The 25,597-nt window shown below is 38.6% G+C and overlaps 2 protein-coding genes across 2 annotated transcripts; both read right to left on the bottom strand.

Moving 5' to 3' along the window:
• Positions 1-424: 424 nt before the first annotated feature.
• LOC140922977 (NCK-interacting protein with SH3 domain-like) lies at positions 425-12,118 on the bottom strand. Its single transcript, XM_073373025.1, has 13 exons — positions 11,864-12,118; positions 10,920-11,038; positions 9,979-10,229; positions 9,125-9,251; positions 8,243-8,366; positions 7,398-7,571; positions 6,668-6,754; positions 5,760-5,898; positions 5,173-5,253; positions 4,113-4,241; positions 3,544-3,636; positions 2,415-2,587; positions 425-1,538 (listed from the first exon to the last, which is right to left on the bottom strand). Exons 1-13 carry the CDS (start codon positions 12,038-12,040, stop codon positions 1,353-1,355), a joined length of 1,860 nt encoding a protein of 619 aa, XP_073229126.1. The 5' UTR covers positions 12,041-12,118; the 3' UTR covers positions 425-1,352.
• A 2,558-nt stretch (positions 12,119-14,676) lies between these two features.
• LOC140922989 (ATP synthase subunit gamma, mitochondrial-like) lies at positions 14,677-21,923 on the bottom strand. Its single transcript, XM_073373038.1, has 8 exons — positions 21,837-21,923; positions 21,705-21,739; positions 19,758-19,889; positions 18,619-18,834; positions 17,260-17,395; positions 16,710-16,780; positions 16,007-16,162; positions 14,677-14,864 (listed from the first exon to the last, which is right to left on the bottom strand). The coding sequence occupies exons 1-8, from the start codon at positions 21,887-21,889 to the stop codon at positions 14,761-14,763; spliced, it is 903 nt and encodes a 300-aa protein (XP_073229139.1). The 5' UTR covers positions 21,890-21,923; the 3' UTR covers positions 14,677-14,760.
• Between the last annotated feature and the right edge of the window lie 3,674 nt (positions 21,924-25,597).

Genomic DNA, 25,597 nt, shown 5'->3' with positions numbered 1-25,597 from the left:
CCCTGGACGGGATGCTAGGGATGCTAGTCCATTGCAGGGTTACCCCCCAGCACTATATCGCTGGTACCCATTTATACACTTGGGTGAAGAGAGACAAACTAAAGCTCCTTGTCACAGGCCAGGCTTGAACCCTGGACCTCCAGATCCAGAGTTTGAGGTGTTAACCACTCGGCCACACATGCCTCCACACTTCTAATGGTACTTGGTCAGTTCTCGAAGTCCTGATCCTGCCAGCTGTTCTTGTTTGACTGTGTCTAAACTCCAGAATTATGTGTTTTGAACATACTTGTGAATCTTGGCAAGTGTGCAAAAAAGACAGAGTAAGCTGATACATAAGTTCGGAAATATGAGAAAGGTATTTGATTGGTCACTTGTCAGACTAGCCAAGATTCACAAGCTACATTTTCAAAAGCAGTTTCACAACTTTTACAAGTGTCATTAAAATTTTATTTTCTAAGTAAAACTTTGTGCTACCAATGAAAGGTATGAGCAAGCTTCTGGAATGACAAACTTGTGACATCTTTTGTCAAAAGACACAATACAATTTTCAAAATATATTTTGCTGCAAATAATCATTATTTTAACACTGGAAAATATTACACAATAAATATAACTCTTTTCATATAAACTGGCAACATGAAATATTTCATATCCAGCCAAAATATTGAATGTACATCAATGTTCATGCTTTTTTTCTAATTCCTTGCATGCTGCTAAATATTTTAATAGAAAGAAGAGACTCTCATCAGCTGCTCTTAAGAAAGTACTGATTCAATATGTTAAAATATATGTTTGATGGTTACAACTATGAAGTGACAGCTATGTTTACTTTATCCTTTCGCTTCTAGAATGCGCCATAATGGTACATGTGAGATTGTTCTACTGGCACAAAACCGTTGCAGCTTCATCACTAGCTTGCATAGCCAAGTTTCTAATGGAGTTACAAATGTATTGAGTGAAAGTTTGAGCGAGAGCTAAAAAGGGGAAGAAACGGAGGAGAGAAGAGGAATCCATAGATTTTTTGCGGAAACAAGAATTAGAAAATATATTAACTTAAACACAGCTGAGGCAGTTTTGAGTGACGGGTGCTAATTGAAAGTTGGAAGTGAGGCTGCTTTTCCCTTTTTTACATGCCTTGACACTACCATATTAATTTGTATTGCCACTTGTCTTTAGTCTTTGTAGAGATTGTTTGCCTGCAAACTTAGGCAAAATCACTGCCTAAAAATGCAAAAAGTCCAGTTGCCATTTATCACCCAAAAAATGCCTTTGCTTAAGCTCTCGCACTTAAAGGATTCAATAAAATTATTGAGAAAATCACCAAACAAGACCTGTCATAAGGAAACAGTAAGTTAAAAATATTTTGAGGAATTTTTTAGTATTTCTTGTACGATGAGTTTGTCCTGTTCACTTTCCTTGTCTTCTTCTTCGCTGATTCTTGTGAGACAAATCATCAATTCCTTTGCTTTATGTTTGTGTTCACTGTAATTAGAATTAAGCAGGATTTGGTGGAGCAATGAAATATATTCAGTTCTCATCTACAGAGAGAGAAAAAAAATGCATACATTATGACAATAAAATCACTTTAATTCATGAGACATCTAAATAAAAGTATTTCAGATTTTAGCTGATAATGATGAAAACAATGACAGTGGTTGGTTGCCTGAATCTCATCTGATTACTTCGAGTCATTATTACTCCCTCAGTTAATGACGGAGTAATTACGACTCGCGGTAATCGGATGAAATTCAGGCTAAGTGGTTGGTTATGAAGAAAAGGATAACATGTTGATTCTGAAGCTGATGATGATGCAATGGAGATGACAGGGATGATGATGATCTGAAAAAGTATTTCTGCCCTCAAACGGAAGCTCATTCAGGCAAAAACAAACAAAAACCAGCTGAATTTCTATTTAGCAGCCACACTAGGGATTGGCAAGTGGCTGCTTGATAAGGGTTGGCCCCTCAATAGAGGTTTGTCTTAAATTAGCATAATTTTTAGCAGAACCATCACTCTATTTTGAAATAAAAATGTGATGTCACTGACAAATTCAGTTTTCTTATAAAAAATTCTTTAAATTTACAGTTGGACAGGTGTAAATGCTTCAAAGTGAAGGTATTAAGCAGTCTAAATAGTATTTTAAGGGGTATCAGTCCTTTTGTCTCTTCTGTCTAAGAACTACAAGACATTAAACAGAGAACTTACTCACAGCCTGGCATGATTGTTTGCAAAGCTGGATAAGTATGATTCTGGGAAACTGCCACCTACCTCTCCCCTAATGCAACATTTTACCCTAAGTGAGAAGTTAGTGCATTTGGTTATGGTAGGGGTAGGTTGGAAGTTTCCTAGAATCTCATGACAATCTGCAAATGCTTCAAATTACAATGAGTCAATGTAGTTATTGTTTTACTCACCCCTGCCCCTGGAGAAAGATCGGTTAGTTGTCTCAAGACAATCTCTAGGAGAATCATCATATCAGAGGTGTAGAAAAAATCAGCAGTGTCCCGTGAAGAAAAGATATCAGTTAGAAACTTCAGCACAGAGTCAGGGCATGCTCTGGGGTATGAAAACAGGGCTGTGGGGTCCTCTGTAAAAACAACAATGAGTTTTTAGCAAAATAAAAACTACCGGTATGAATGTGACGAAAGTGATGACTTAAACTGAACAGAACTGACACAATGGAGGGCAAGCAGTTGACCACCAACAGTGATAATAAAGTTGTCCATGAATTTTAAACTGATGACGTCACAAGCAGTACAAGGGACATGGATCTGCACAGCATGGTTCAGGGGTGAATGGGTTAATATGGTAAGAAAATCACTGGTAAGCCAGTATTTTTTTACATTTTGGCCCACAAGGTATTTTGACCCTCAAGGTTAAGAATCCCAACTGGCCAGAGGCAAACCATTTGAATGGCTATATTTACATCCTATAGCCAGGATTTTTCCAAAGGTACACACAATTTTCCCCATCCTCCCCTGCCCACCTCAAAACCCCAAAACGTTTCAAGGTATTATACATATCATTAATTTAAGATTATTCCACCAATGAATCTCGTCACCTCTCTGGAAACCGACATTTGAGTGTGGCAAAAGCATTCTGTTGTTCTAGAAAAAGTATCCTTAACTTAGCGAAGTACAAGCAGACTTAAATAAATTGGGGCAAACTGTTTTTTTTTAAAATCATTATCCTTTATGAATTTCATTTAGTTACTCACTTTTTTACTATATCATTTGATTTTTTCCTCTCAACTCTTTGAGGTACAAAAGTGCAAACCACGTGTACAGGTAGCTACGCCCCTGACAAGCGCGACCGAGGATTGGGGTTGAACTTTTGACTACTGAGAACAAATCAAGGTAGTGGTGAGGGCGACGTTTGAACTCAGGGCCTCCAGATTACTATATATTTATTCCAGTGCTTTAACTGCTTGGCCACACTGCCATACAACTCACATGAATTTGCATATAAATATTGTTTGTCTGTGACTGTTGGAATTATTCATGGTTTTGAGAGGATAATGTACTTTTTTTACCATGTACCAACCTTCTCTATTAATCAGCAACATAATTTTTTCACTCAAAGTTTTGGCCGTTTTGCGGGAGGCTAACACCCTTATCACAATATTGCTACTGACATCTGTCAAAAAATAACAACGAAATAAATTATTTATTAAAGACAATAACCTTAAGAAGACTGATCTTGTTAGTTTTCAGGATAATTAGCTAATCAACTGTTAACTATCAAATGAATAAAAATTTTATCAGAGACTGGAATTTTTTTAAAATATTAAAACCTTTTAGCTTGGTCTGTATGGGGTCAAATTCGATGAAATTTGTTATCCCTGAAGAAAATATGAGAGATTACTAGTAGTCAACCAACTGAATAGCAATGACCGTTGCATGTTTTTAAATTTTGACATGGACCAATTACCGAAAAACAAGCGACATCGCTGGAAAGAGTGCTTTTAGTAAGTTAGTATTTTGAGAGGGTAAATGCTAGCTTTCCAAAGTCACAAAATATTACAGACATCAATGGTCAAGCTAAAATATTATTTCATTTTATAACTACATGGAACATTGTCAAAATGATGATAAATTTCACATTGTTCATACCTACAAAGTGTTGGTTAAAAGCCAGGATAAGAGGAACAAAGGTGTCTACTAACTGTTCCCCTTCTTCATCATCTGCTGCATTTTCAATGGCATCGATAAGGAAATCCACAAACGAATCATCTATTTGGTCTGTGAACAGATTTTCAAAAAGTTTAAAAAGCTATAAAAAAGGTTACAGTTTTGTTCAGTTTATAGTGGAAAGTGCACTAAGCTTAAAATATCCAGCTAGTTTACAGGCCCTCCAATCAAATAATTTGAAATAATTATTATATGACCAAAATAGAACGTAACGGGTTTTAAAAGCCCCAACTGGCAAGAGGCAACCAGTTGACTATTTTAAAGTGTGGCCAAGGATTTCAGATTCCCATTTTAGGGGTATTTAAATCTACCTAAAGCTACACAGAAAGGAAAGAAGTCAAAAGAAGGATTTGAGGTTGAACCTGAGAATCGAACTCGGGACCTCCCACACAGAAGGCCGCGCAATACCAACTGCGCTAATCCTCCCTCCTCAAGGGACTGAGGACTGAGGGACTGACTCCTCAGTTAGCTCCTGCTAATAGAAACATGAGTATGAATCCAGATCTCAAACTTAATTTTCAGTTTACTCGCAAAAGAAGCAAATTCACTGTGGTGGCTTTTTGTTGTCTTCAAGGGCTTCTTGATGGAGGCAGGTTTCTTTTAAATACATCTTCACACAAGAACTAAAAAAGGCCACAATTACATAAAATAGTTTTCTGTGTTTATACCTCCAAGTCAGTGTAGCATTAATGTACAAGTACATAAGTTAGATACATAAAACTGATGGCCAGTGGCTGCCATGAAATAACTACTTTCTTTGTCCATGATAATAATTTATTTAATGTATGACACTATACTTGGCTTTGTTGCAGCAATCTTTGTCAACAACGTTTACCTTCTTTCTCAAATTTCTATTGGAGAAACCCTTATTTCCAAACATTTCAGAGAATACGTACACTTGGCTTGCAACTTCCAAAACCACTTCCATTTTGCAAGTTTGTAAAAGTTAACTTCAAGCCCTGTTACAATCATTTTGACTTACCATAAACGGTAAATGGAACTGATTCTCCAGTGGAGAAGATCATAGTCAACAGCAGAGCACAGTGACACTGCATCACAGCATCTTAAAAGACAAAAAACCTTACATGTGAAATATCCAATTTATTTTAGTACTTTGCACTTTGCAAACTACTAATTTGTATACAACTTAAGTCAGGCCATAATGAATGTATGCAACAGGATGGCACAGGAGAGAAGACAGCAATGCTTGCTTGAAAAAATATTCTGCCAATCTTTGCCATTTTAAACTGAACTTCACACCAAAACAAGTTGTAATGTTTAAAAAAATCACAACAATTATGCAACTAATAGCCTTGTCACATTTGTCACACACAAACATTTTGCTATCCTCTACTTTCTGCCATCCTGTTGCATAAGCTCACTGATAATGATTTCAAGGGTTAACGTAAAATGCTCAACCCTCCACTAAAAGATTCTAGCCTTTGGGGTTGACACATTTTGCCTCGTCCTGTTAAAAGTTTGGTTATGATCCTTAGCTTCAAATACAGCCATCTCTTGTCACTCCTTGTCACTGGAACCTTTCCCAGGCTACAGTCATTGTTTACTTACCCTCCTTTTTGTTCATAGCCTCTATGGCCAGCTCTGCAGGTAAGACAGAACACAACAGTTGTGATAACATTTCTTTCTCCAAACCACACATGCAGCCAAATATTTCAATCAACTGTTCACGCAGGGATTGCCTTTGTTCCTGCCAGGAAACAAATATAAAGTAATAGATTAATAGTCAGAATTCTACTTCAACAGATAAAGCTATGCATAAAAGTGAAAGGAAGTTTCAGTCTCAAACAAGTCACATTCTACCAGCCACAATAATTTACAGGCCACTGTTTTATCAATAAGTAACTAATAAAGCCAAACTGTTTCCCTTCAATCTACCATAACATTTTGGATTATACTGATTAGGGTCAGGATACACTTTGGTCCTGTCTATTTATCTGTAACATAATGACCTGTCCTTTAACCAGCAGAGACATGTAAAAAGTACCTCCTATTAATATTTTTTTAGAAAACATGTAATTTATAGATCAAGCCAAGCCTAAAAGCACAGCACATTGTAAGCCATTCACTAGGATCAATAATTTACTCTAAACACTATGGCTAAAGTCAAGGGAAGCGAAGGGGCCGAGAACGACCTTGGGCATCTGAGAATCAGGCTATGAGCGTGCCTGCAGAATAAAAAAACATACACTCCTGATGGTGTTGATGGAACCCATGTTTTTTAACCAAAATAAATCTATACTTTCAGTCATTTAGACCATTCAGACAAACTAGCAGGGTTCATTAACAGCAAAATCATCATAAAAAAATCATTATCTTTATCACTATTATTATCACTACCAATACTATAGGGCATCCCCACTAAAAATTTTACATTATTTATCTGAACAAGTCAAGTTATATAATTTTTGTTTTACTTTTCAATTTACGCAAGAAGGTGCCTAACTAAAAGAACTAACCATTTGAAAATAGACAACAAGCATATTGATGTATTCATAGTCATCTTGTCTTAGTACTGCTCGACAGACAGTGGGGTCGGCATCCAGCTAGAACAACAAAAGAAATAGACATGGTCAATCACTCATGATCTAGAATCCCAAGAATCCTGCTTGTGTTGTGCAAAACTGTTTCTGACATGGCCCTTTCTTGAAAGGGATAATTTATTAAAAACTAATTCAAAGATTTAAATGGCATTCACAAAATTAGCGAAATACATTAGTTGTGAAATATATAATTTAAATCATTGAATTAGTACCTCCCATAAAATTGCAACCTTTCCCCTTAGCTTCAATAATTTATTGAAAAAAAATGGAATTTTATTTTAAATACACCTCTTAATAGAGTCACTGAAAATATCTGAGCAAATGCTGAATCGTTATTCCATGAGTCACATTCTCTCACACACAATGTCTTCATAAATAAAATTTTTCAAATATTATTTAGTAATTTGCCAGTGTTAACAATCATTATGTTAGAATAGAGCAAAAGCCAAGTTCGAATACAAAAACAAACCATGTTCAAGTAAAACATGTTATAAAGTAAGGCAGAGATTTGAACCTGTGGGGTGATGCCATTTTAATGTTGGGCAAGAAAAAGCAGAATTTTAATATTTTTACAAAAATATTTATTATGCAATGTAGCCTCATGCGGGGCCTTAAGTTCCTTTTTTTACCCTGTTAAAAAACTGACCAGTATGCTTAACAAATTCTTAAGCAGCTTGTGAAGAATTCCCTCGTCTTCATGAACAGCCCAAGTTCTTTGCTGTGAATCTTCCTTGTGTTCAGTTAACTCATCAAGAATTCCAATGAGTTGCTGTCCATCATGGGTTTGAAGCAATGCCTCTTCATCTTCACTGCGTGATTCCTAGAGATCACAGCAATGTCAATGGAAATTTTAGTTATTTTAGAGTCTAGCTGGTTCCTGCTGAATAACAACACAAAATGTTCATTCCATGGACTTGTGTTTACGGCTGCTGTGCAAACGGGCACAACAACTCCCAACACTGTTGCGCCAACAATGTTGGGAGTTGTTGCGTGCGTGTTGGTAGTGGTGTGCAAATGGATGCAACAACTCCCAACAAGTTTGGGACCTGCAGTGCATTGTAGGAAGAATACAACCCATAAGTCTTTGTAATCCATGCGTAATGAGCGTGCGTTGGGATCATGGAACAAAAGAAATGTTGGGAGTTGTTGGCTGAAAAGTTTGACTGGTTTCAAACTCTGTGCAACAGCACGCAACAACATCCAACAACATGCAACAGGGTGTGCAAACGGACGCAACATGTAACATCCAACAAGGTTGGGAGTTGTTGGCCAACCATGTTGCGTCCATTTGCACGGGGCGTATGTCCCACAAAACATGATATTAAAAAGTTCCATGTCATAGTCATGCAGTGATGGCTGAGAAATGTACATAATGCACCTGCAAAGTTGTTGTTTTGCCAATCTAAACCAATTGCTTTTTAGCCCTTCACATTGACATCACCATCACCATTGCTTAAGCATCCTAATTATGTAACTGTAAGCTCCACTGACCTTCTGCTGCGCAAGATCTTGTAAAATCTGTGTCATAGCATCTGATATTGATGGTATGGAAATTTGAAGATGTGTTACAACTGTTTCTACAGCAACATGAGACTTGTCATAACTCAAACCTGTACTGTATTAATTTAAAGAACTCCTTGTTACTTTAGTCACTTCTTATTGGAAGTCTTTACAATAGAGCCTAAATAAGCTAAGAAATATTAATTTCAAGACAAGTAAATTTTAAATACTTCAAGTAAAATAAAGCTGCATGGTCACACACAAGAGATTCTTTTTTACTTTCGGTTAACTTAAGGCTATTTTCCCACGCAATATAATAAAAGATTGATTGACATGTTTCGTCTTTCTCAAAGCTCAAGAAACCACAAGTCCACAAAGTCAGTTTTGAGGGTGGTTTGAGGTCACTTGAAACTTTTCTTGAATCGTTTACTTTCTGACGTTAATGAGATGCAATGTAAAATAACTTGAGATTTTACTTGGGCCTTCACACACACATCTTTGGTTAAGTAAAACTTACCAGCTCTTAAGTCTTACTTAATGGCCTATTGTAAAGACTACCCTTATAAGAAAATTTAGATGTTACAACTTCATTTACATGCAATAACCATAAAACATTCCTAAGACATAAATTCATTGCAATGTTGTCAGTCAGCTCTCTTGGAAATCACTAGGGCCAGCACTAAGTTTCTGTCTAAGAATACAAAAAGAGGGAAAAAACTGCTAATTCATTGTAAACTTAAGTTCAATGTAATTTCTTATTGAAGGTCACACTGATTGAAGACTGTTGGAGAAAAATGCAGTTTTTAAAGAAGTATTTCACCTATGTTTAAAGTAATATTGTCATAGGACTAACGACTTCTATTACATACTCACTTGATTCTCAGCAATTCTAGCAGCTCGGCAGCAAGTCCAGCTCGTACCTTAACAGGTACCAGGTCATTTCTTTGAGGAACAGGAGGCACAGAAGAAGCAGATTGACCTTCACCACTAGACTGGCTTTCTAAGAAAATCCATGAAGATAAGTGCACATACAATACTGATCAGCAAGATGTTGATATAAATGATACATTTAAAGACTTGTCTGCAGACTCAAGTGTAAGAGATAACTGAACTTCTCAAAAAAAAAAAAACAGAAGTCAGTTTCGTCTCTCTTTAACAACTATGTCACATAGTAGTGAGGAGGAAAAGCAGGACACCTTGGGTCTCCTTTCCCCTCTCTCCTACTACGCTAAGGTGCCAAGCTAGTCTCTGTGACAGATCCATAACTGCCTACAAACAATAATAGATGACTGGGGACAAGTCAGTTCTATACAGCCACGAAAGGGGGAGGGGAGGGTCATTAAGCTACATGCAAATGGACACAACAACTCCCAACATTGTTGGCCCAATGTTGCAACAACATGCAACAGGGTGTGCAAATGGACACAGCATGTACATCCAACAATGTTGGGTGTTGTTAGCCAACAATAGGTCAAGTACTCATTACCTCTAAAGTTTAAGACAAAACACCCTTCTATAAAATATCAGCCTTAGATATTTCCTAATATGAAGTAATTTCAGTGATTATTAATATTCAAATTTCAAAGTTCATGTATGTCAGCCAGAAATTCAATTCTTACCTGTGACTAGCTTGATTAAACCATTTAAAAATCATTATTAATAGACTTAGCAGACGAAAAAAAGGGCAAAGATTAGAGTCTGCTTTAATTTCTATCTAGTAAACAGACCTTTTGTTTCTGTAGCAGTTTGGTTTGCATTAGATACAGGAACTGAAGGAGCCGGTCTTCTCTTTGTGGATTCCTTGGTTTTGTCTTTCTTATCTTTCTGTGGTGGTAGGGTGGGTGCCGGGCGGCGAGGCTGAGCAGGAGGGTCATGCTCTGTAACAACAGGCTTGCTACTTTTCATTCCACTATGATGAGCACCTGAAGCCCTTGATTCTTTCCCCGAGAGAAGACGCGTTCTGTGTTCTAGTAATTTCCTGCATTACATAAGAATAATAACGGATTTCAGATACAAATGCTCATCTGGGCTTTTGTAATGCAGTCTAACTCTGCACTTCATTAGTGCACTCTTCAAGGTTAAAAGAAAGTCAGTTTTACAGCGGTTTTAGCAGTCAATTTTAGCTAGCCCGTGCTAGCCAGAGATCAGTCATTTTGACTAGCTGGAAGAAAAATTTGATGAGCAGGATTTATAATATGAATAAATTAATTGCTAATTATTTGCTTCATTAATAATTGTAATAAGTAATCATTGCAATATTTTCACTTTGTCAGATCAGCTTAAAAAACAGCTTCCAATCCACATGAATTTATTAGGAATTTGAACAAATTATTATTTGTCTTACAGTACTTCTATAACTTGAATTCCGCAAAGAAGCTTCACTTGCCCATTGGGCAAGTTAAGAGAGAATTCATCAGCCCAATCACAAAATAAACTAGCCTCAGGCTATTGGAAACTACTGTCTTTGCATGCTTTTCTTGTTACATGAATGAAAAGTTACTTTATAACAGTACATTTCAATTTTTCTTTATTTTTTAATACTTGTATTAAAAGGTTAAAGTGGTGGATAATACACAAACTGATGGACCACTTGAAAAAACCCCAAAGCCAAGAAACTCATCATCTATAATATACATTGATAAAAAAGAACTACTTCATAATTACAAACCTCAAATTTGCTCTTTGTTCATGTGTGTACGCACCACCTGCATGAGTGGCTTGTGAGTGAATTACTTCAATGGCTCTATCGATAGATTCAAGAACTGATTTTTGTTCACTTGGGTTAGCCTATAAGGTTTACGAAAAACCAAATTTGAAAAAAAAAAAACAAACAAACAAAACGAAATGAGTCTACATACACACATAGCATAAATTCTTTCCCCATTAACTAAGTTCTGGTACACAGGTTTTTAATTATTATGTTTCTGTTATTCAAACAGGAACTTGCCCGGGGAAAGCCTCGATCCCAAAGGAGGGCAGTGAAGAATGCAAATTCTCTTCCCTATCTGCCCACGTTCTAGCTTTTTTGTCCAACACTCCACAAAAGTTCACAGGCTAATCAGGACCCAGTTACTTGTAACTTGATTAGGTAGGGACCTTCCATTAATTTTTATTCCCAAACCCCCAGTAAATGAGCAGGTTCCTACACGGCAAACAGCAAAACATCTTGACTTCACTACTGTGTTTACATACTCTCATGCAAAAATGCTTCTCGGAGCCAATCAGAGCACGCATACTATCTTAGTTATTTTATAAATTAATTTGACAAGATTTCTATATACAGCCCAATATCCATGCATGCTTCGCGTCGGCTCCATTCATACAAACTATTTTGGAACTAGTATGAAATCGCTGCATGTATAACAAATTAACGGGTCTGTGCGGAAATCTTGCCAAATATTTTGTTTCAAAACTGTCTTAAAGCAGTGAAATAAATTGCAAGGCAAGTCTTAAGAAACGCAAGCAGTGACGTATTAAAAAACTAAAATTTAAATTCTCCACGACATAACCAAATAAGTAAAAATGCCGGAAAAACTGAATAGTGAATTTTCGTCAACAAACAATTCACTTCACAATGACACAAGCAAGATATCAGAAAGGCGTTCGTCTTACCGATACCCTGTCAACAGCTTCCAAGTAACAAGCAGGCACAAGTCCAACGGACCCGTTTTGAGATCGCATTTTCCACCAGTTAACATCATGTTGCTCGATAAAACGAAACTTTTCTCCTACACGGAGAGGAAGAACTCCTTTATCTTTCCCTGTGTAATCATATAATGATCTGTACATTTCATAATTTGAGGAAAACCTAACATAAATAATTATATCTTCAATCCATCAAGGAGACAGCCATTTTGAAAATTTCTCTCATGCGCAGATTGCGAGGGGTCTAGGTACGAATAACCACAGGCCTCCCATCCTTTTTTCTTCACTTTTATAGCCGTTGGATTTTCGGTGTATTTGCAGACTGCAGACCGCAGACTGCAGATTGCAGACTGCAGACTGCAGACTGCAGGCTGCAGACCGCAGACCGCAGACTGCAGACTGCAGACTGCAGACTGCAGACTGCAGATTGCAGATTGTAAATTAAATGACACCAAAAATCTTCCTAATAAAGGTGACGTCTTCAAAAATATAAAATCGTGTGAAAGTGAGAAAGTAGCCTTGGGAACAATGTTGATATTTTTGTGCAAAGTTATATTGGCCTCATTCCCAAAATGCTGTTGGCTATTCTTCACCGACCCTTTATCAACTCATCCGGCATATCACTAATTGCGTTGATTCTTTATTCTTCTTTGATTATCGTGAATTGATAATGACAAGTAGCAATGCCCATTAATGCCTGTCTAAATAGTAGTCTTCTGTTAAAAAAAGGTTTTTAGATTGCGAGCCGCTTCGTAGAATAGATCAAGGACATTTAACACCTTTTGAATGACGTATTTCATCTTAGCAGTATTTAGGGATATGCCAAATAATCGAAAACGAACAGATCCTATCTGCATGGACTCGACGAATTACCAGAAGTGCATTTTGAATTTCTAAATAGGCAAATCATTGCTCATACTGATGTCCTCGTACACAGGTGGGGCCCTCGTAGAATAGAGATTCCGGCGCTGTTTCACAGACAGACTTATAGTTTAGTTTCGTCTGTGGTGCAGGCTAAATTGCTAGACTGTTGCTATGGATTCATGAGCAAGTTCGTGACATCGGCAGACATTATTCTGCTCTAATTCAATACGAAAAGAGCAGCCAACAGCTCCTTTAGGAATGAGGTCGGTATAATTTGCGTGAAAAATGTAAACTTCGCTTCTAGGCCTTTCTTTACAGAACAAGGTAATATTGATGATGACGCCACCTTTATTACGATAGACTACGAGCAGTCTCTCTTTTTTCTGTAGTCCGTCGAGCAAAACGCTAGACACACAAATGGCCATGCGCGTCTCGCGGCTTCGCCGCTCCCGCGCGCGTGCATTGCTCTCACTAAATCTGAAGAAAAAGAGAGACTGCTCGCAGTCTATTATTACGATATTTTTGGTTTCATTCAATTTACAGTCTTCCTGCCTCATGCAGTCTGCAGTCTGCAGTCTGCAGTCTGCGGTCTGCGGTCTGCGGTCTGCGGTCTGCGGTCTGCGGTCTGCGGTCTGCGGTCTGCGGTCTGCGGTCTGCGGTCTGCGGTCTGCGGTCTGCGGTCTGCGGTCTGCGGTCTCCAGTCTGCAGTCTGCAAATGTCATACACCGTTGGACTTTTCGTTGATGTTGTTTTCTGTCAGGAGCCTGTTTCTGTATTAAAAACCTCTTTTTATCATCCACAAACTTTATTTTTATAATTATGTTTTCTCGAACATGGAGCTAAGCTTGTGGATAAACGTTTTGCGAAAGTTTTCGCCGTGAGACACCTCTGCTAGCGGGGAATTCTATGCCAGAACTGTTTTTAGCGGATCATTAAAAAAGCAGCAAAATTCCAAAAACTTAAGCCCGCAAAAATTCGGGCCCCCAAACCCAACACTGATACCTCGGACTTCCCTTTTCACTGATCATTAACCTCGCTTGTATCTTTCTCAAATCGCCTGGGCTGAATTTTCAGCGAAAGACTGAAACTTGGGAGAAAAATGAACTGAGATCCACCGTAGACGGAAGCGGAAGTGGGAGACAGTAGCCATGCAGATCTCCCGAACCTCTAATTTTGATTGGACCCCTATGGGTTGCAACTCTGTTGTTTTCGGGTTTGGTTCCATTGCATCCTTGGAGACCCAGGGGCAGATTGTGGGGGCAAGGGAAAGTCTAAACGGGCAACAGCCCTGGGGACGAGGTTGCTAAACGGGCGGAAAAAAAGGGCGCGAAGAAAAGTAAAGAACGAGGAGGAGAGTCCCTGGGGACAATGTTTTACCAGACCAGTTCCAGACCGTCGCGGCCGTCCGGGCCTGGAATCGGGCCTTCTCGATAATAAGCCACACTTGCAGTGAGAAAATTCTGCTCGTTTGCCATCAGTATGAACAAAATATCAGATGGAACCAGACGTTATACATAAGGAATAAAGGGGCTAAGAGCGGCGCGGGTACTGATTGTAAGATCGAGAAAATAGGGCGCGCGTGAGAGAGGAGGAAGCTATTGTACCTCTTCTGTCACGCCCCTTGTCTCTTGCCCCTTGTCACGCAGACTAAAAGAAACTGGTGTGGCCGGTGGGGGGAGTGCAACAAAGTAAATTGGCCACCATATAGAGACGCAGAAGCTCTTGTTTGTATTCGGAGTGAATCCATGTTAGGGGTAAATTTCACAACTCCTAACTTACGACAGCCCACGACGCAAACAAAGAAAACACGCGTGGGAGATGATGGAAAGAGACTTTCATGTTTCCTGTTTCTTTTCTGTTTCATTTTCTGAAAACCCAGTGGAAACCTATGCGGAGGAGAGAGAGAACTCATTAGCTTCCTGAAAGAGCTGTTTATTTCCTTTCAAATGTTACAAACACCAACTGATCAACTAAAGTTTACAATAAAAAGTTCAAACTGTCTAGTCCAGAGCAGCAGCTCCTGAAATAATCTCAATCAACTCCTTAGTAATGACAGCTTGACGAGTTCGGTTATATGTGAGGGTCAACTTGTCAATCATTTCACCTGTAAACGAAGCCACAGTTGATAAACATAAGTGAATCACAATGAGGCCTACTATAGATGCTGAGGTTGACTGGTGTCTGACAGGGCTGTCAGTAGCAGGGTAAATACAACAAGTTGCAGGGAATCAAACAGCTAAGGACTTCTTTTGGTTCTATTTTTCTTCTATTTTCTAATGAAAGTGGCAGGGGACCATGTTCAGAATAGCCGGGGGAAATCCCCACCCCCCGGCTCTTAATGACAGCCCTGGGTGCCAGAACTAATGCTAATGAGTCAATGAGTGAAGCATTCATTCTGGGAAGGGAAAGGGGAAACCAAGCACACAAGGAGGAGGAAAAAAGGAACTTCCCCTTTCTTGCACACCCGTTGCACTCTGTGTGCCCAAATTACCCCTTCCCCTTCACTTTGGAACACCTGCCAGGCAGGCTAAAACTTGGCCCACATCTTTCTTTATCAGTTGACACTGATGTAAGATTAACATTTAATCCAGATTTCTTTGTTTCCTCTTTTCCTTTGCTAATTTTAGCTACTAGTGGTCATTTTAGAGCATTTATAATATTATTCAACTGTGAGGTGAAACTCATTGTCAAAATCAGTTTCTTGAATACCGTACATCGTCTTTGAGGGCCTTATTAATTTCAAACACATTTGAGGGGGGGGAGGGGCGGCTAAATAGAGACGAAAGACTTATTAGAGACTTATTATTAGAGAGGGGGGCTCCTTTAATATTTATTTAGCTAAGATGGTGGTATGGGTTTCAAGTGGAAAAGCTCAACTACAAGAAGTTGGAGGTCATGCAACTGAGGATCAAAAACAAATCCGAACTTCCAACACTTCAATAAACCATCCCAGATCAGTGCAAAGGAAGTTTTACAGTTGTTTATACAGTCTATAATTTTATTTATTAGTGAAAAATAATAAGGGGGAGGAGAGGTGGGCTTATTAACTTTCTTTTCCTGAAAAGGGGGGGGGGGCTTAACAGAGACAGGGCTTAAAAGAGGATTTACAGGAAATGAAATAAAATGACAGAAAGGAAATGACAGCCCAGCATCCAGGACTAATGCCTTTGTTTAGTCAAGTGTAAAGCACTACATCACTGTGCCCCCCACAAAAATTCTGCTGCCTGAGAAGTTGAATTTACTTACCAGCATTTTTACTAGCACTGTCCATAGCTGTCATACGGGAACTCTGTTCACTGCAAGCCCCTTCCTTCATGCCATAATACAGGAGACTGGCCAAAGAAAACTCTGAGTAGTTCTTAATTACATCAGAATCCAGGTCATCATATGAACTGAGCACCTCTGAAAAAAACACACACACACAACTTCAGGGTTCATACAGATTTTTGGATCCAGCATTCAAGACTTTTCCCAGACTTTTTCCAAAATTTAATGTTTGTATTCAGTGGTGATTTTTAATTCCAAACTGGACTATTGCCACCAACAGCTCTAAACATAAAAAAGAAAATAATTTTAAGCAGCACAGAAAACACAAAAGGGAGCTTCGATGAATGAACTTGAAGGAAAAAAAAAATTGAAAAAATCTGAAACGGATTGCACTGAGGTTTTTAAAAACTTGTTACCCTTACAGTTTTTTCAAAGTTCACTTCTGTTGCTTGTAATGTCTGATATAATTTTTCGGCATTATTTGTTAGACATCAAGTTGTGATTTTGTTATTAACAAGTGATCTCAAAATTCCACGGCAAGTAAGAAAATGTAACTGGTATTAGAAATAAAATGACTACAAGCCATGACACAGGCCCTTTAAGGTCTTTGATGATAGCAATGGGCAGGAAATACTGTATGCTTGCTTTCTCTTGTCTCTACAGCGAGGCACACTGAACTAACCTCCTGAAGCCGCATTAAGAGAATCAAATGAGACAAGAGGCTTCGTCTTGGTTCTGTAAGATACCACTGACCTAAAAGATGAGACATTCATGTCAATGCAAATGTGAAGAAATATTGGTCCTTTCTACAGCCACACCCAAACAAATATGGTTTCATTTTCAGTCTTAGAAAAGTCAACAGGTTCCCTATAAGAGGATTAATTTGACTGAATGCACTACAAGTCTGGAGAAGATACACTGTGTGGCAGTTTGTTCGAATGACAACAATCCCAATGTGCTCACCCTACCAGGTGGTGGAAATCAACAGTAAATTTCTAATAGCCTACTTGAACCAACAATTTTTTTTGCTCAGCTAGATGTATCAATAAATAAATTGCCAAAATCATTGACAGAAAACAGAAGAGGCTGTTAAGCATTCATCAGTAAATAAGTTAGTGTGGATTGGATAAAAAACAGTCATCTTTCATTTCAACTTTCTAATAATATATATTCATTTGGCACTCTGACCATCCTGTCATTGAAAAGGAACTGAAAATTATTACAGCACTTACTTGAACCAGTTGTAGTACATTTCTCCCAAATCAAACTGAAATCCACTGTCAATGATTTCCTGTGCTATGAACGTGGCTTCACAAAACAAAGGTGGCCTCTTGCCAATCTCAGAAAAACTCATCAGTAGGTTGTCAGCTGAAAAAAAATAAGAAAACGATACAAAAAGATGCTCATTTTGGCAACAGACTTGAGAAAAAGTTAGTTATTCAACTGCACTAAAATGAGTTTGTTTGATTTTGATAAAAAATACAGCCTGCAGCCCAGTCAAAATGAGCTGGCATTTGACTATTTTGCTGATTCCACTGGACTATTTGCCACCAACTCAACAGTAAGTTAAAAAATATTAGATGTGACCACACATGTTTGGCCTTTGTTGTACGTCACTCTGGTTATCATGATCATTACTGCAAACATTTTGACTGGGCTAAGCCCATGAATATGGTAGATCAATGTGACAAGGCTCTGACTGGTAAAAACATATCATTTATGTACTTAAAGCCTTTTACACAGCCTTATCTAACTTGCACTTCACTATTACCAGAAGCAACAGCCACTGCTTTAATAATTGACTGTGGGTATCAAGGCTGTGCTCTAGCAAAGCCCCAGCGACTCCTGGCGCCCAACTTTTGCTTTTGGGTGACTAGAAAATCTTGGTTTTTTTTATACAAATCATATGCTTGGCACCCTAGATTTTACTTGTTCAGAGCTAGCACTTGGCTGCCTTCAATTTTCCATAGAAGACAGCCTTGGGTATGATACTGGAAATTATAGCAACTACTATTATTCTGTGAATTTACACCCTGACAAGTTCATGGCTTGGAAAAAAACTTGAATTCCAGCTTGCCCTTTGGGCAAGAACCTCTCACATGTTGCTTGCCCAAGGCCATTTCTTGCTTGTCTCACTTAATGATTTTGTAGGAGGATAACTGTCGGGAATCTGTAGCACCGACAAAAGAACTCACAATTGGTTGAATTGAAACAGTTTAATGTCGCACACTCATACCCTGATCTTGGTTCCCTTATGACTACAAAAACATGCATTCTTTTTTAAACTATATTAGATGTCCTATTGTTCAAAGTTCAAAAATTAATCTCAGATAAAACTGTCAACACTGGAAGGCAAGTTACAAATATGTAACGCAAGTCACTACGCTAGTCACGACATGACTGGCCTGGAACCTTGCCCATTGGGCAAGTAAATTTTATTGCCCAGTCGGAAAATAAATGTTTTGTGCAAGACTACCGGATGCGGCTTTTTGCGAGCCCTATGCGATTTTTTGCGCGCCCTGCAGATTTCACCCTTTAGTGAACAAAAAAAGGAAAGAATGACAATGTCATTAATGACTTTCTTTTCTTACCATGTGTTCTGAGGAACAGTTGTCTGGCTTTGTCTCCGCAGGAAACAATTTTCACATTGTCAGCTCCCTTTTCAGCCAAGGTAGCCTTGACAGCTTTCACCAAATTAGAATGGATACCACCGCAAAGTCCCCGATCAGATGACATAACTACAATCAAGTTGTTAGGCTTGGTTTTGTCTGCTTCACTTGGGGTTATTTCTACCTTCTCATACAAAGCTGGAAAATAAAACGTACAGATTAACTCAAAAGAAGGCAAAGCAGTATATAATGGGCTATGAAGTTTAAAGACAAGTGATACAGGTAAAATTAAGAATGACATCCCTGAAAATGCAAAAACAACTTTAAAAATTTTTGAAAAGCTGCAATTTCATTCTGTGATTTACTTCTATGTGGTATTGCATTATTTTTGTCAATAGAGTCAACCGTTAAATACAAGCAGGGGCATAGCTACAAATTTTCCAGAGACATACACAATTTTCCAAATCCACCCCACACCTTCTTCCAAAAAATTTGTTTCAATGCAGGTGATTGACTAATTCAGTTTGTGTTTTTATAACTTTGGTAAGGTAAACCTTGGCCTGCAACAGTAATACCCTTCTTCCAATAGATAGATTTTGAGCATGGCCAGAGCACTGTGTTTTAGAACATGAAAAAACAATACAAAATGTGTCAGAAAAGGGTCATCAATGGATTATACATGTAGCTGCAGTATGTGTCTAGTAAAATGATGACACCCCCTGTACAAGTATTAATACAGTGGAACCTCGATATAACAAAGGGCCAAGGGACTATAGAGATTATAGCAAACAAATTTTATTTGCTATAACGAGGTTTCATTACTTGTAGGTTCATTTTCATATATTAACTGGGGTAAAGAAAATTGTTCATTATACCGAGGACTTTGTTATATTGAGGTTCCACTCTACTCTTATTTGTTGACAATATTTTTCATTTTTTCAGGATAATCTTTGGAAAATTTTTTTCATAACTGATTATCACCTCAATTAAGGTTTTCAGTCAACAATGGATTACAATTTTATTGGTGAACGGCACACCACCAATGCAACATCTTTTACAATAAAAATTTGCTTCTGACTTCTCCAGGGATTGAAAGGGTTGATGCTAGACAGGTGACACACCTGATGCACCAGCTCCATAGACTCTTGCAGGTCGAAGTTCTCTCTCTGCTTTTCCAAACTTGGCTGCTGACACCATCTTCATAGACTTAGTAATCTTTTGAATATTCTTGACACTCCTTAATCGCAAAGAGACTGAAAAAATAAAACTGTTCAATCAGCATGCATGATCTCTTAAGTTTAAAGCCCATGTGCAAATTACATTTTATCTTATTATAGGGAATTAATGCGTCAAGAAATAAACATGAATTTTAAAATCAGTGTGCAAAGAAAGCGATGACTTGTCTGATAGCTCAGGACTAGTGGATTTTGCTATCGCGCTATTGAATTCTGTTCTTAACTTACCCAACAGGCAAGTGAAGTTTTTTGGGACTGTAATCAATCCTGCTCATCAATTTTTTTTTCGAGCAAGTTTGAATGACCCTTGGGCTACTGCATGATAGCTACAGCTTGCCCAAAGGGCAAGCTGTAAAACTGACTTTCTTTGCCCTGAAAATTTGTGTTAATTTAAGTCATGTTAATTTTTGTTGAGTTGTCTTGTAGAAATGTCAAAGCTGGAAAATAACAACAAAAACCACCTGATGTCTAGTTTTGCCTTGGAAGGGACTATTTTTCTAATAGGTGACTGTTAAAGTGAAAAAATGTCACATTATAATTCTCAACATATTTTTTAATTGAATACGTGGCAGCATTCTCGTCTGACAATCTTGATTTGTTAAATCTTGAGCAATTTAAGGTATTAGATATGCTAAAACCCTATTATGCAGCTCCAACCACCTTTTGGCCTTCCCAACGAGAGTTCTCCCATTGTTGACACCTCTACTAAACAGCCATTTAAGCCCTTGATACACTTAGTCTGGCTTTATTTTAAGAATAAGATGAAGGAACTACAGTCCGAGATATAAGGTGATAACTAATCACAGACCAATAGAGCTGCTCCCGTCGTGTGTTTGCTTCAAAATAAAGTCATGTTTCTGCTAAACAGAATGCTAATTTATCATGAACCTCTACTGAGCAGCCAACCCCCATTAACCCTTTAAGCCCCAATAGTGACCAACATCAATTTTCTCCTAACAAAATCCATAGATTGTCAAGAGCAAAGTCTATGAGAATTAATAAAATGATCACAAAAAAAAGTCTTTGATCTTAAATCAAAATTCTCTCAACTAATTTTTTAAGGAATGTATGGATGTCAGTTTGGAGAATTTGTAGTTGGATACTGGGACTTAAAGGGTAAGCAGCTACTTTCCAGTACCCTGAGGGTTGCTGTTTTATCGAGGTTCAACTGTATTTTCAAAGTGGAGAACTTCATCACACTAATATCAAAGAAGAACTCACAACAAGAAACCTACACGTAAATCATAAACTTGTCTAATGAACTGAACTGTGAACCCAGTGCCGCTGAAAAGCACATGGTCAACAATTTCATACAGGATAGAAATCACGTGATCAGTAGGCAATTATGCATGCAAATTCCACATCCCCATTTGTAAAACAAAAGGTGCACTTGTACAAAAACAAAAATAAATGAATAACTAAATTTCTAAACAACTGAAAGGGAAACTAATAAATGTTATTATTACAAATAGATTTTAGAGAGGCCTTATGTCTTGTAGGAATGGAACATTCAAAATACTTGCAATTTAAACTTTTTGAATTTAACAACGTAAAATCTGCAAAACACAGTTTATTTAGCCTAGAGGAGAGAAACAATCATAAACGTATCTGCTAGTGTGCAGTATTTCGCCATGATTATTTAATTTAGACATAATTCCCGCATTAAGTTATAAAAGTGTACTGGCTAGGCTACAAAATTTCACTCAATTTGCAAACGTAGTATGTAGTTGCATTTAAAAACTACACCTGTGACTCTCATTACTGTGTCATATGCTTGGCATAGTCTGGCTAAAAAAGCTACCTGAGTACGTACAAGGACAAATATCGACTTACTATCTTTCAACGTAGCCATGTTCCTTACTGTCGGACTAGAAAAAACAGAAAAAAAATGAGTCGTGGACGACACATGGATATCAATCTCCACCAAGATTGAGTTTTTCCGATGAATAAGAGCCAGTTTCTTACCATGATGTTGGTCTAAAAACAGCAACACGGAGGAAGACCCCGTTCGCCGCCATCTTGATTGCCGATGCGGTGTCACGTGGTATTGTGTTCCGCTGACCATATTCGCAATAGTTGGTCACGTGATCGACAATCGACAAATGACCGGGGGAGGGACTCCAATATGAAAGGGGCGGGGATGCTCGTCGTCTCGCTTAGGGGTGTTCAGGGCAAAACACCATTAGATTCAGCCGTAAAGGTCTCTTACAGGGTTGCACTCGAAACGGAAATATTAAATAATTATATATTTTCAATTCGTTTTATTTACTCGATTCATGTAATCAAAGTTTAAAATGATCGCTTTTAGGGTTCAAAAAAAGGTTGGGACACGCCCAGATTGGTCTCCTTTAGGAGTTTACTTCAAAATTTCCAACGAGCATCCCCGCCCCTTTCATATTGGAGAACCCCCCGGGGCGGGGCAAGAACGAGGGCTACGGCAACGAGTACGTCAAAAAAGCAATAGCAGTGGCGGATCCACCAATCAGACTCTAATCTGAAGACTGGAAGATACAGTCCAAACTCTGGAATCTCCCAGATTACTGCACTTGTGCTGTACAGTACACCTGGGACCAGGCTCCGCGCGCTGGGGAAAAAACGAAAAAAAAAGAGTGGTAGAGAGTGGTAGGTGGAGCAGAGTGCCATCCTGACTGGGGAGGTGGAAGGGCGTCACCCCCTACCCCCCCCCCCTCCTCAGACTACCACTCCACTCGGCTCGCTTTAACAGCGGAGCCGAGAAATACTAGATGAGCGATTTTCTAGTGTGTTACCGGCTTTTTGAAGGCACGAGGTGTGTGTCCGTATAAGCATGGTTTGATTGTATTCATGAAAATTTTAGACAAGACGTCATTTCCCTGTTATAGTAAAAGCTCTATGTCTTAGGCAGTTCAAGTGTCGATCTTTGGAAAATATGAATTGAGTAAATTTGAGTTGGGGAGAATATGTACCGTACAGTGAAAATGTTTCAGTATTACGGAGGATATGTACCGTGTTTGGTTGATTTTGGTATTTCCTTATTCTTATTTGGCTGGTATGGTTCTAATCAATGTCGTCAATGACAAATCGATACAATCTTTAAACAGAACGGAGGGTGGGGGTATGGGTGATTTCAGAAAAAAAAACAGGCGAAAAAATTCCAAAGCTGAAAAAAATATCGTTCATGGCATAAAATGCTGGAAAAAATCTTACACCGTTTGCAGTCAGGAAAAATAATTCTATCACCAGAGGTTTGGGAAAAAAATTCTTACCCAAACCGAATCGACCCGCTCAGACCAAAAGTTATTTTTTCATTGCGTGACAGTGAAAGTTTAATCAACCCGTGGACCATTAGAAAAGTGATGGGGGAGGGTGGGGCAAAAGCAGAAGAAAAATTTCCCCAGGAAATTCTTAATAAAAAAATATATTCCTACGGATTCTGCCCCGAAAAAATATATGCCCAATGAGGAAAAAAAAAAAATTTCTACCTTACATGTGCAAAAAAAATCTTGCATCTCTTAATAAGCCCCCCCCCCCCCCCCCCCCCCCCCCACCATCACTCAGGCGCCCGAAATCGGCAGCACTAAAATATGGAATCCGGAAACGGGAACGGAAACGGAATACGGAATCCGTGAAAGAAGGTTCCAAGCGATCGATTTGAAAAAAAAAACATATTAGCAATGAAATGAAATAATAAACAGGTTTTTTTAAAAAAAGACAAATGAATAAATTTCTTGGGCAGAAGAGACTGCTGTATCACTAGAGGAGTCGATTCCGGTGAAAAGACTCTTCATACCACTTCAGGCAATGAATGCAAACTCTCATGGGGCAGCAAAGCCTGGAGAAAAACGTCACTGACAGTAGCTAGTTCCTTTAGAAAGAGGTAAGTTATATGGAGACAGACTTCGTTCAACCTTTTCACTGCCAAATTTAGCCAAAAGCAAATTTCAACCAAATGTCACAATTTGATCTTTTTAAGTTCTGAAAAACAAATAGCAACGTGTGTAAGTACACGCAGGGAGCTTGCATTTGAATAGTCACATCATAGGATTTCGTCCACAGACTCAAAAGGTAGTCACCTCACAAAACTCTACCAAGCACCGACTCTGGCAGTGAAAGGTTTAAATCGACAGAGGCGTCGTTTATATAACTGAAAGGCGTCGACGTCAAGTTTTTCCTGAGTGTCTTTTCTGGGTTGTCTTTAACACTGTTTAATTTTATTTCTCAAGAGAACCATGGTATACTGGAGTCCAAAGAGAAGAGAGAATTGTGCATGTCTTTGTTGATTCCGCAACTGATTACATCAAAATAATGTGCCATGTTTAATAAGCCTCTTCAACAAAAATACGGACGTCGACGCAAACTCACGTAAAATAACTTTCATCGGCCTTGCAGTGCAACATTAAACCCGCACTACGGCAAACCCTATAGCTATCAAGACACAATAACAATAATATATTAAAGGGAAGTGCCAAGAAAACTAAAACAACTTCTCTTTGGATTGTACTAAATTATGCAATGTGAAAATCTTTAATTTTCTATCCTTGATATTTGATTCCGTACTCCGTTTCCGTTTCTGTTTCCGTTTCCGTGATTCCGGATTCCGGATTCCAGATTCCATATTTTAGTGATGCCGCCGGAAACTCCATATAGAACCCTGCGGCGAATGGATGTTATCCGCTCACCACACCCACTTTCTCTTCCGTTCCTAAAAGAATCACATTGACAACCACGTGCAAACAGCTCCTCAAGTCATTCTGACCTCTTCCTAGGTCCAGTCTGCTGTTGTGTGTTTATTTGACTTGAAATATCATGGCAGCATCACAGTTTGTACTTACGAGCTTTGCAGTCCTTCTCCTGATATCTCCTCTTGGTAAGTAACATTGAACTTGCGAGTTGTTCTCTCATTGCACAGTAGAAGAAAGAATAGTTCATGGAATACCAGAATAGTGAGCCGAAGTAAAACCAAGTTTATCTTAGAATTTAGAATAGCCCGGTATTTGGTTGTATACCTAGATAAAAAGCAGATCTCCTTCCGTCTAAATAGGTTGCTCCAATGGAGTACAAGTGATCAATTGCAAGGAGTAACACAGTAATCATCAGTATACGTATGTGGGGTTCAGCGTTGGGACAAGATCTGACTAGCAGAACGCAAAGAGTATATTTTTCCATTATTCACGTGGCATTAACGCCACTTGTCAATTTGCTAGCGCTTTCCACCGACCAAGGCCAAATTCTTGCCTGCAAATACAGTCCTCGTTCATCGCTCCTCGCCGCTTCGAACGTTTTCCTCAATCGGCTACAATAGGAGCGAAGCGGGACGACTTACGACTCACAACTCGTAACATAAGCATAAAATCGACTTTTAAAAGCCGAGCGGAACATTTTGCACCTTACTTAAAATTGGAAAGGACCCGCTTTGACTGTTAGTTCAACAAAAGATATGCAAAATATCACTCAACTCAATTTCAAACACTCAAAAAAGGGTGTATTAAAAGTAATTTACATACCACAGATGACTAGAGACCTTTGTGCTGAACGCGTTACAGGGGGTGTTACTAAAACGAAGACCCAAAAACGAAGACCTAAGACCTAAGACCCCATGGACTAAAACGAAGACCCTATGGACTAAAACGAAGACCCCTTAGACTAAATGGCCACGCTGATGACCTTTAGGCTTGTCACGCCATAGTCTTCACCGAGGGCGCATTATAACCACACGACACACTAGAAGACCCTTCATCACCGAAAAC

The sequence above is a fragment of the Porites lutea genome, chromosome 13 (genome assembly GCF_958299795.1).
Source record: "Porites lutea chromosome 13, jaPorLute2.1, whole genome shotgun sequence".
In the NCBI taxonomy this organism is placed as follows: domain Eukaryota; kingdom Metazoa; phylum Cnidaria; class Anthozoa; order Scleractinia; family Poritidae; genus Porites; species Porites lutea.
Note: the sequence above shows the minus strand (reverse complement) of the source record. Positions and strands in the feature narration are given on the sequence as shown.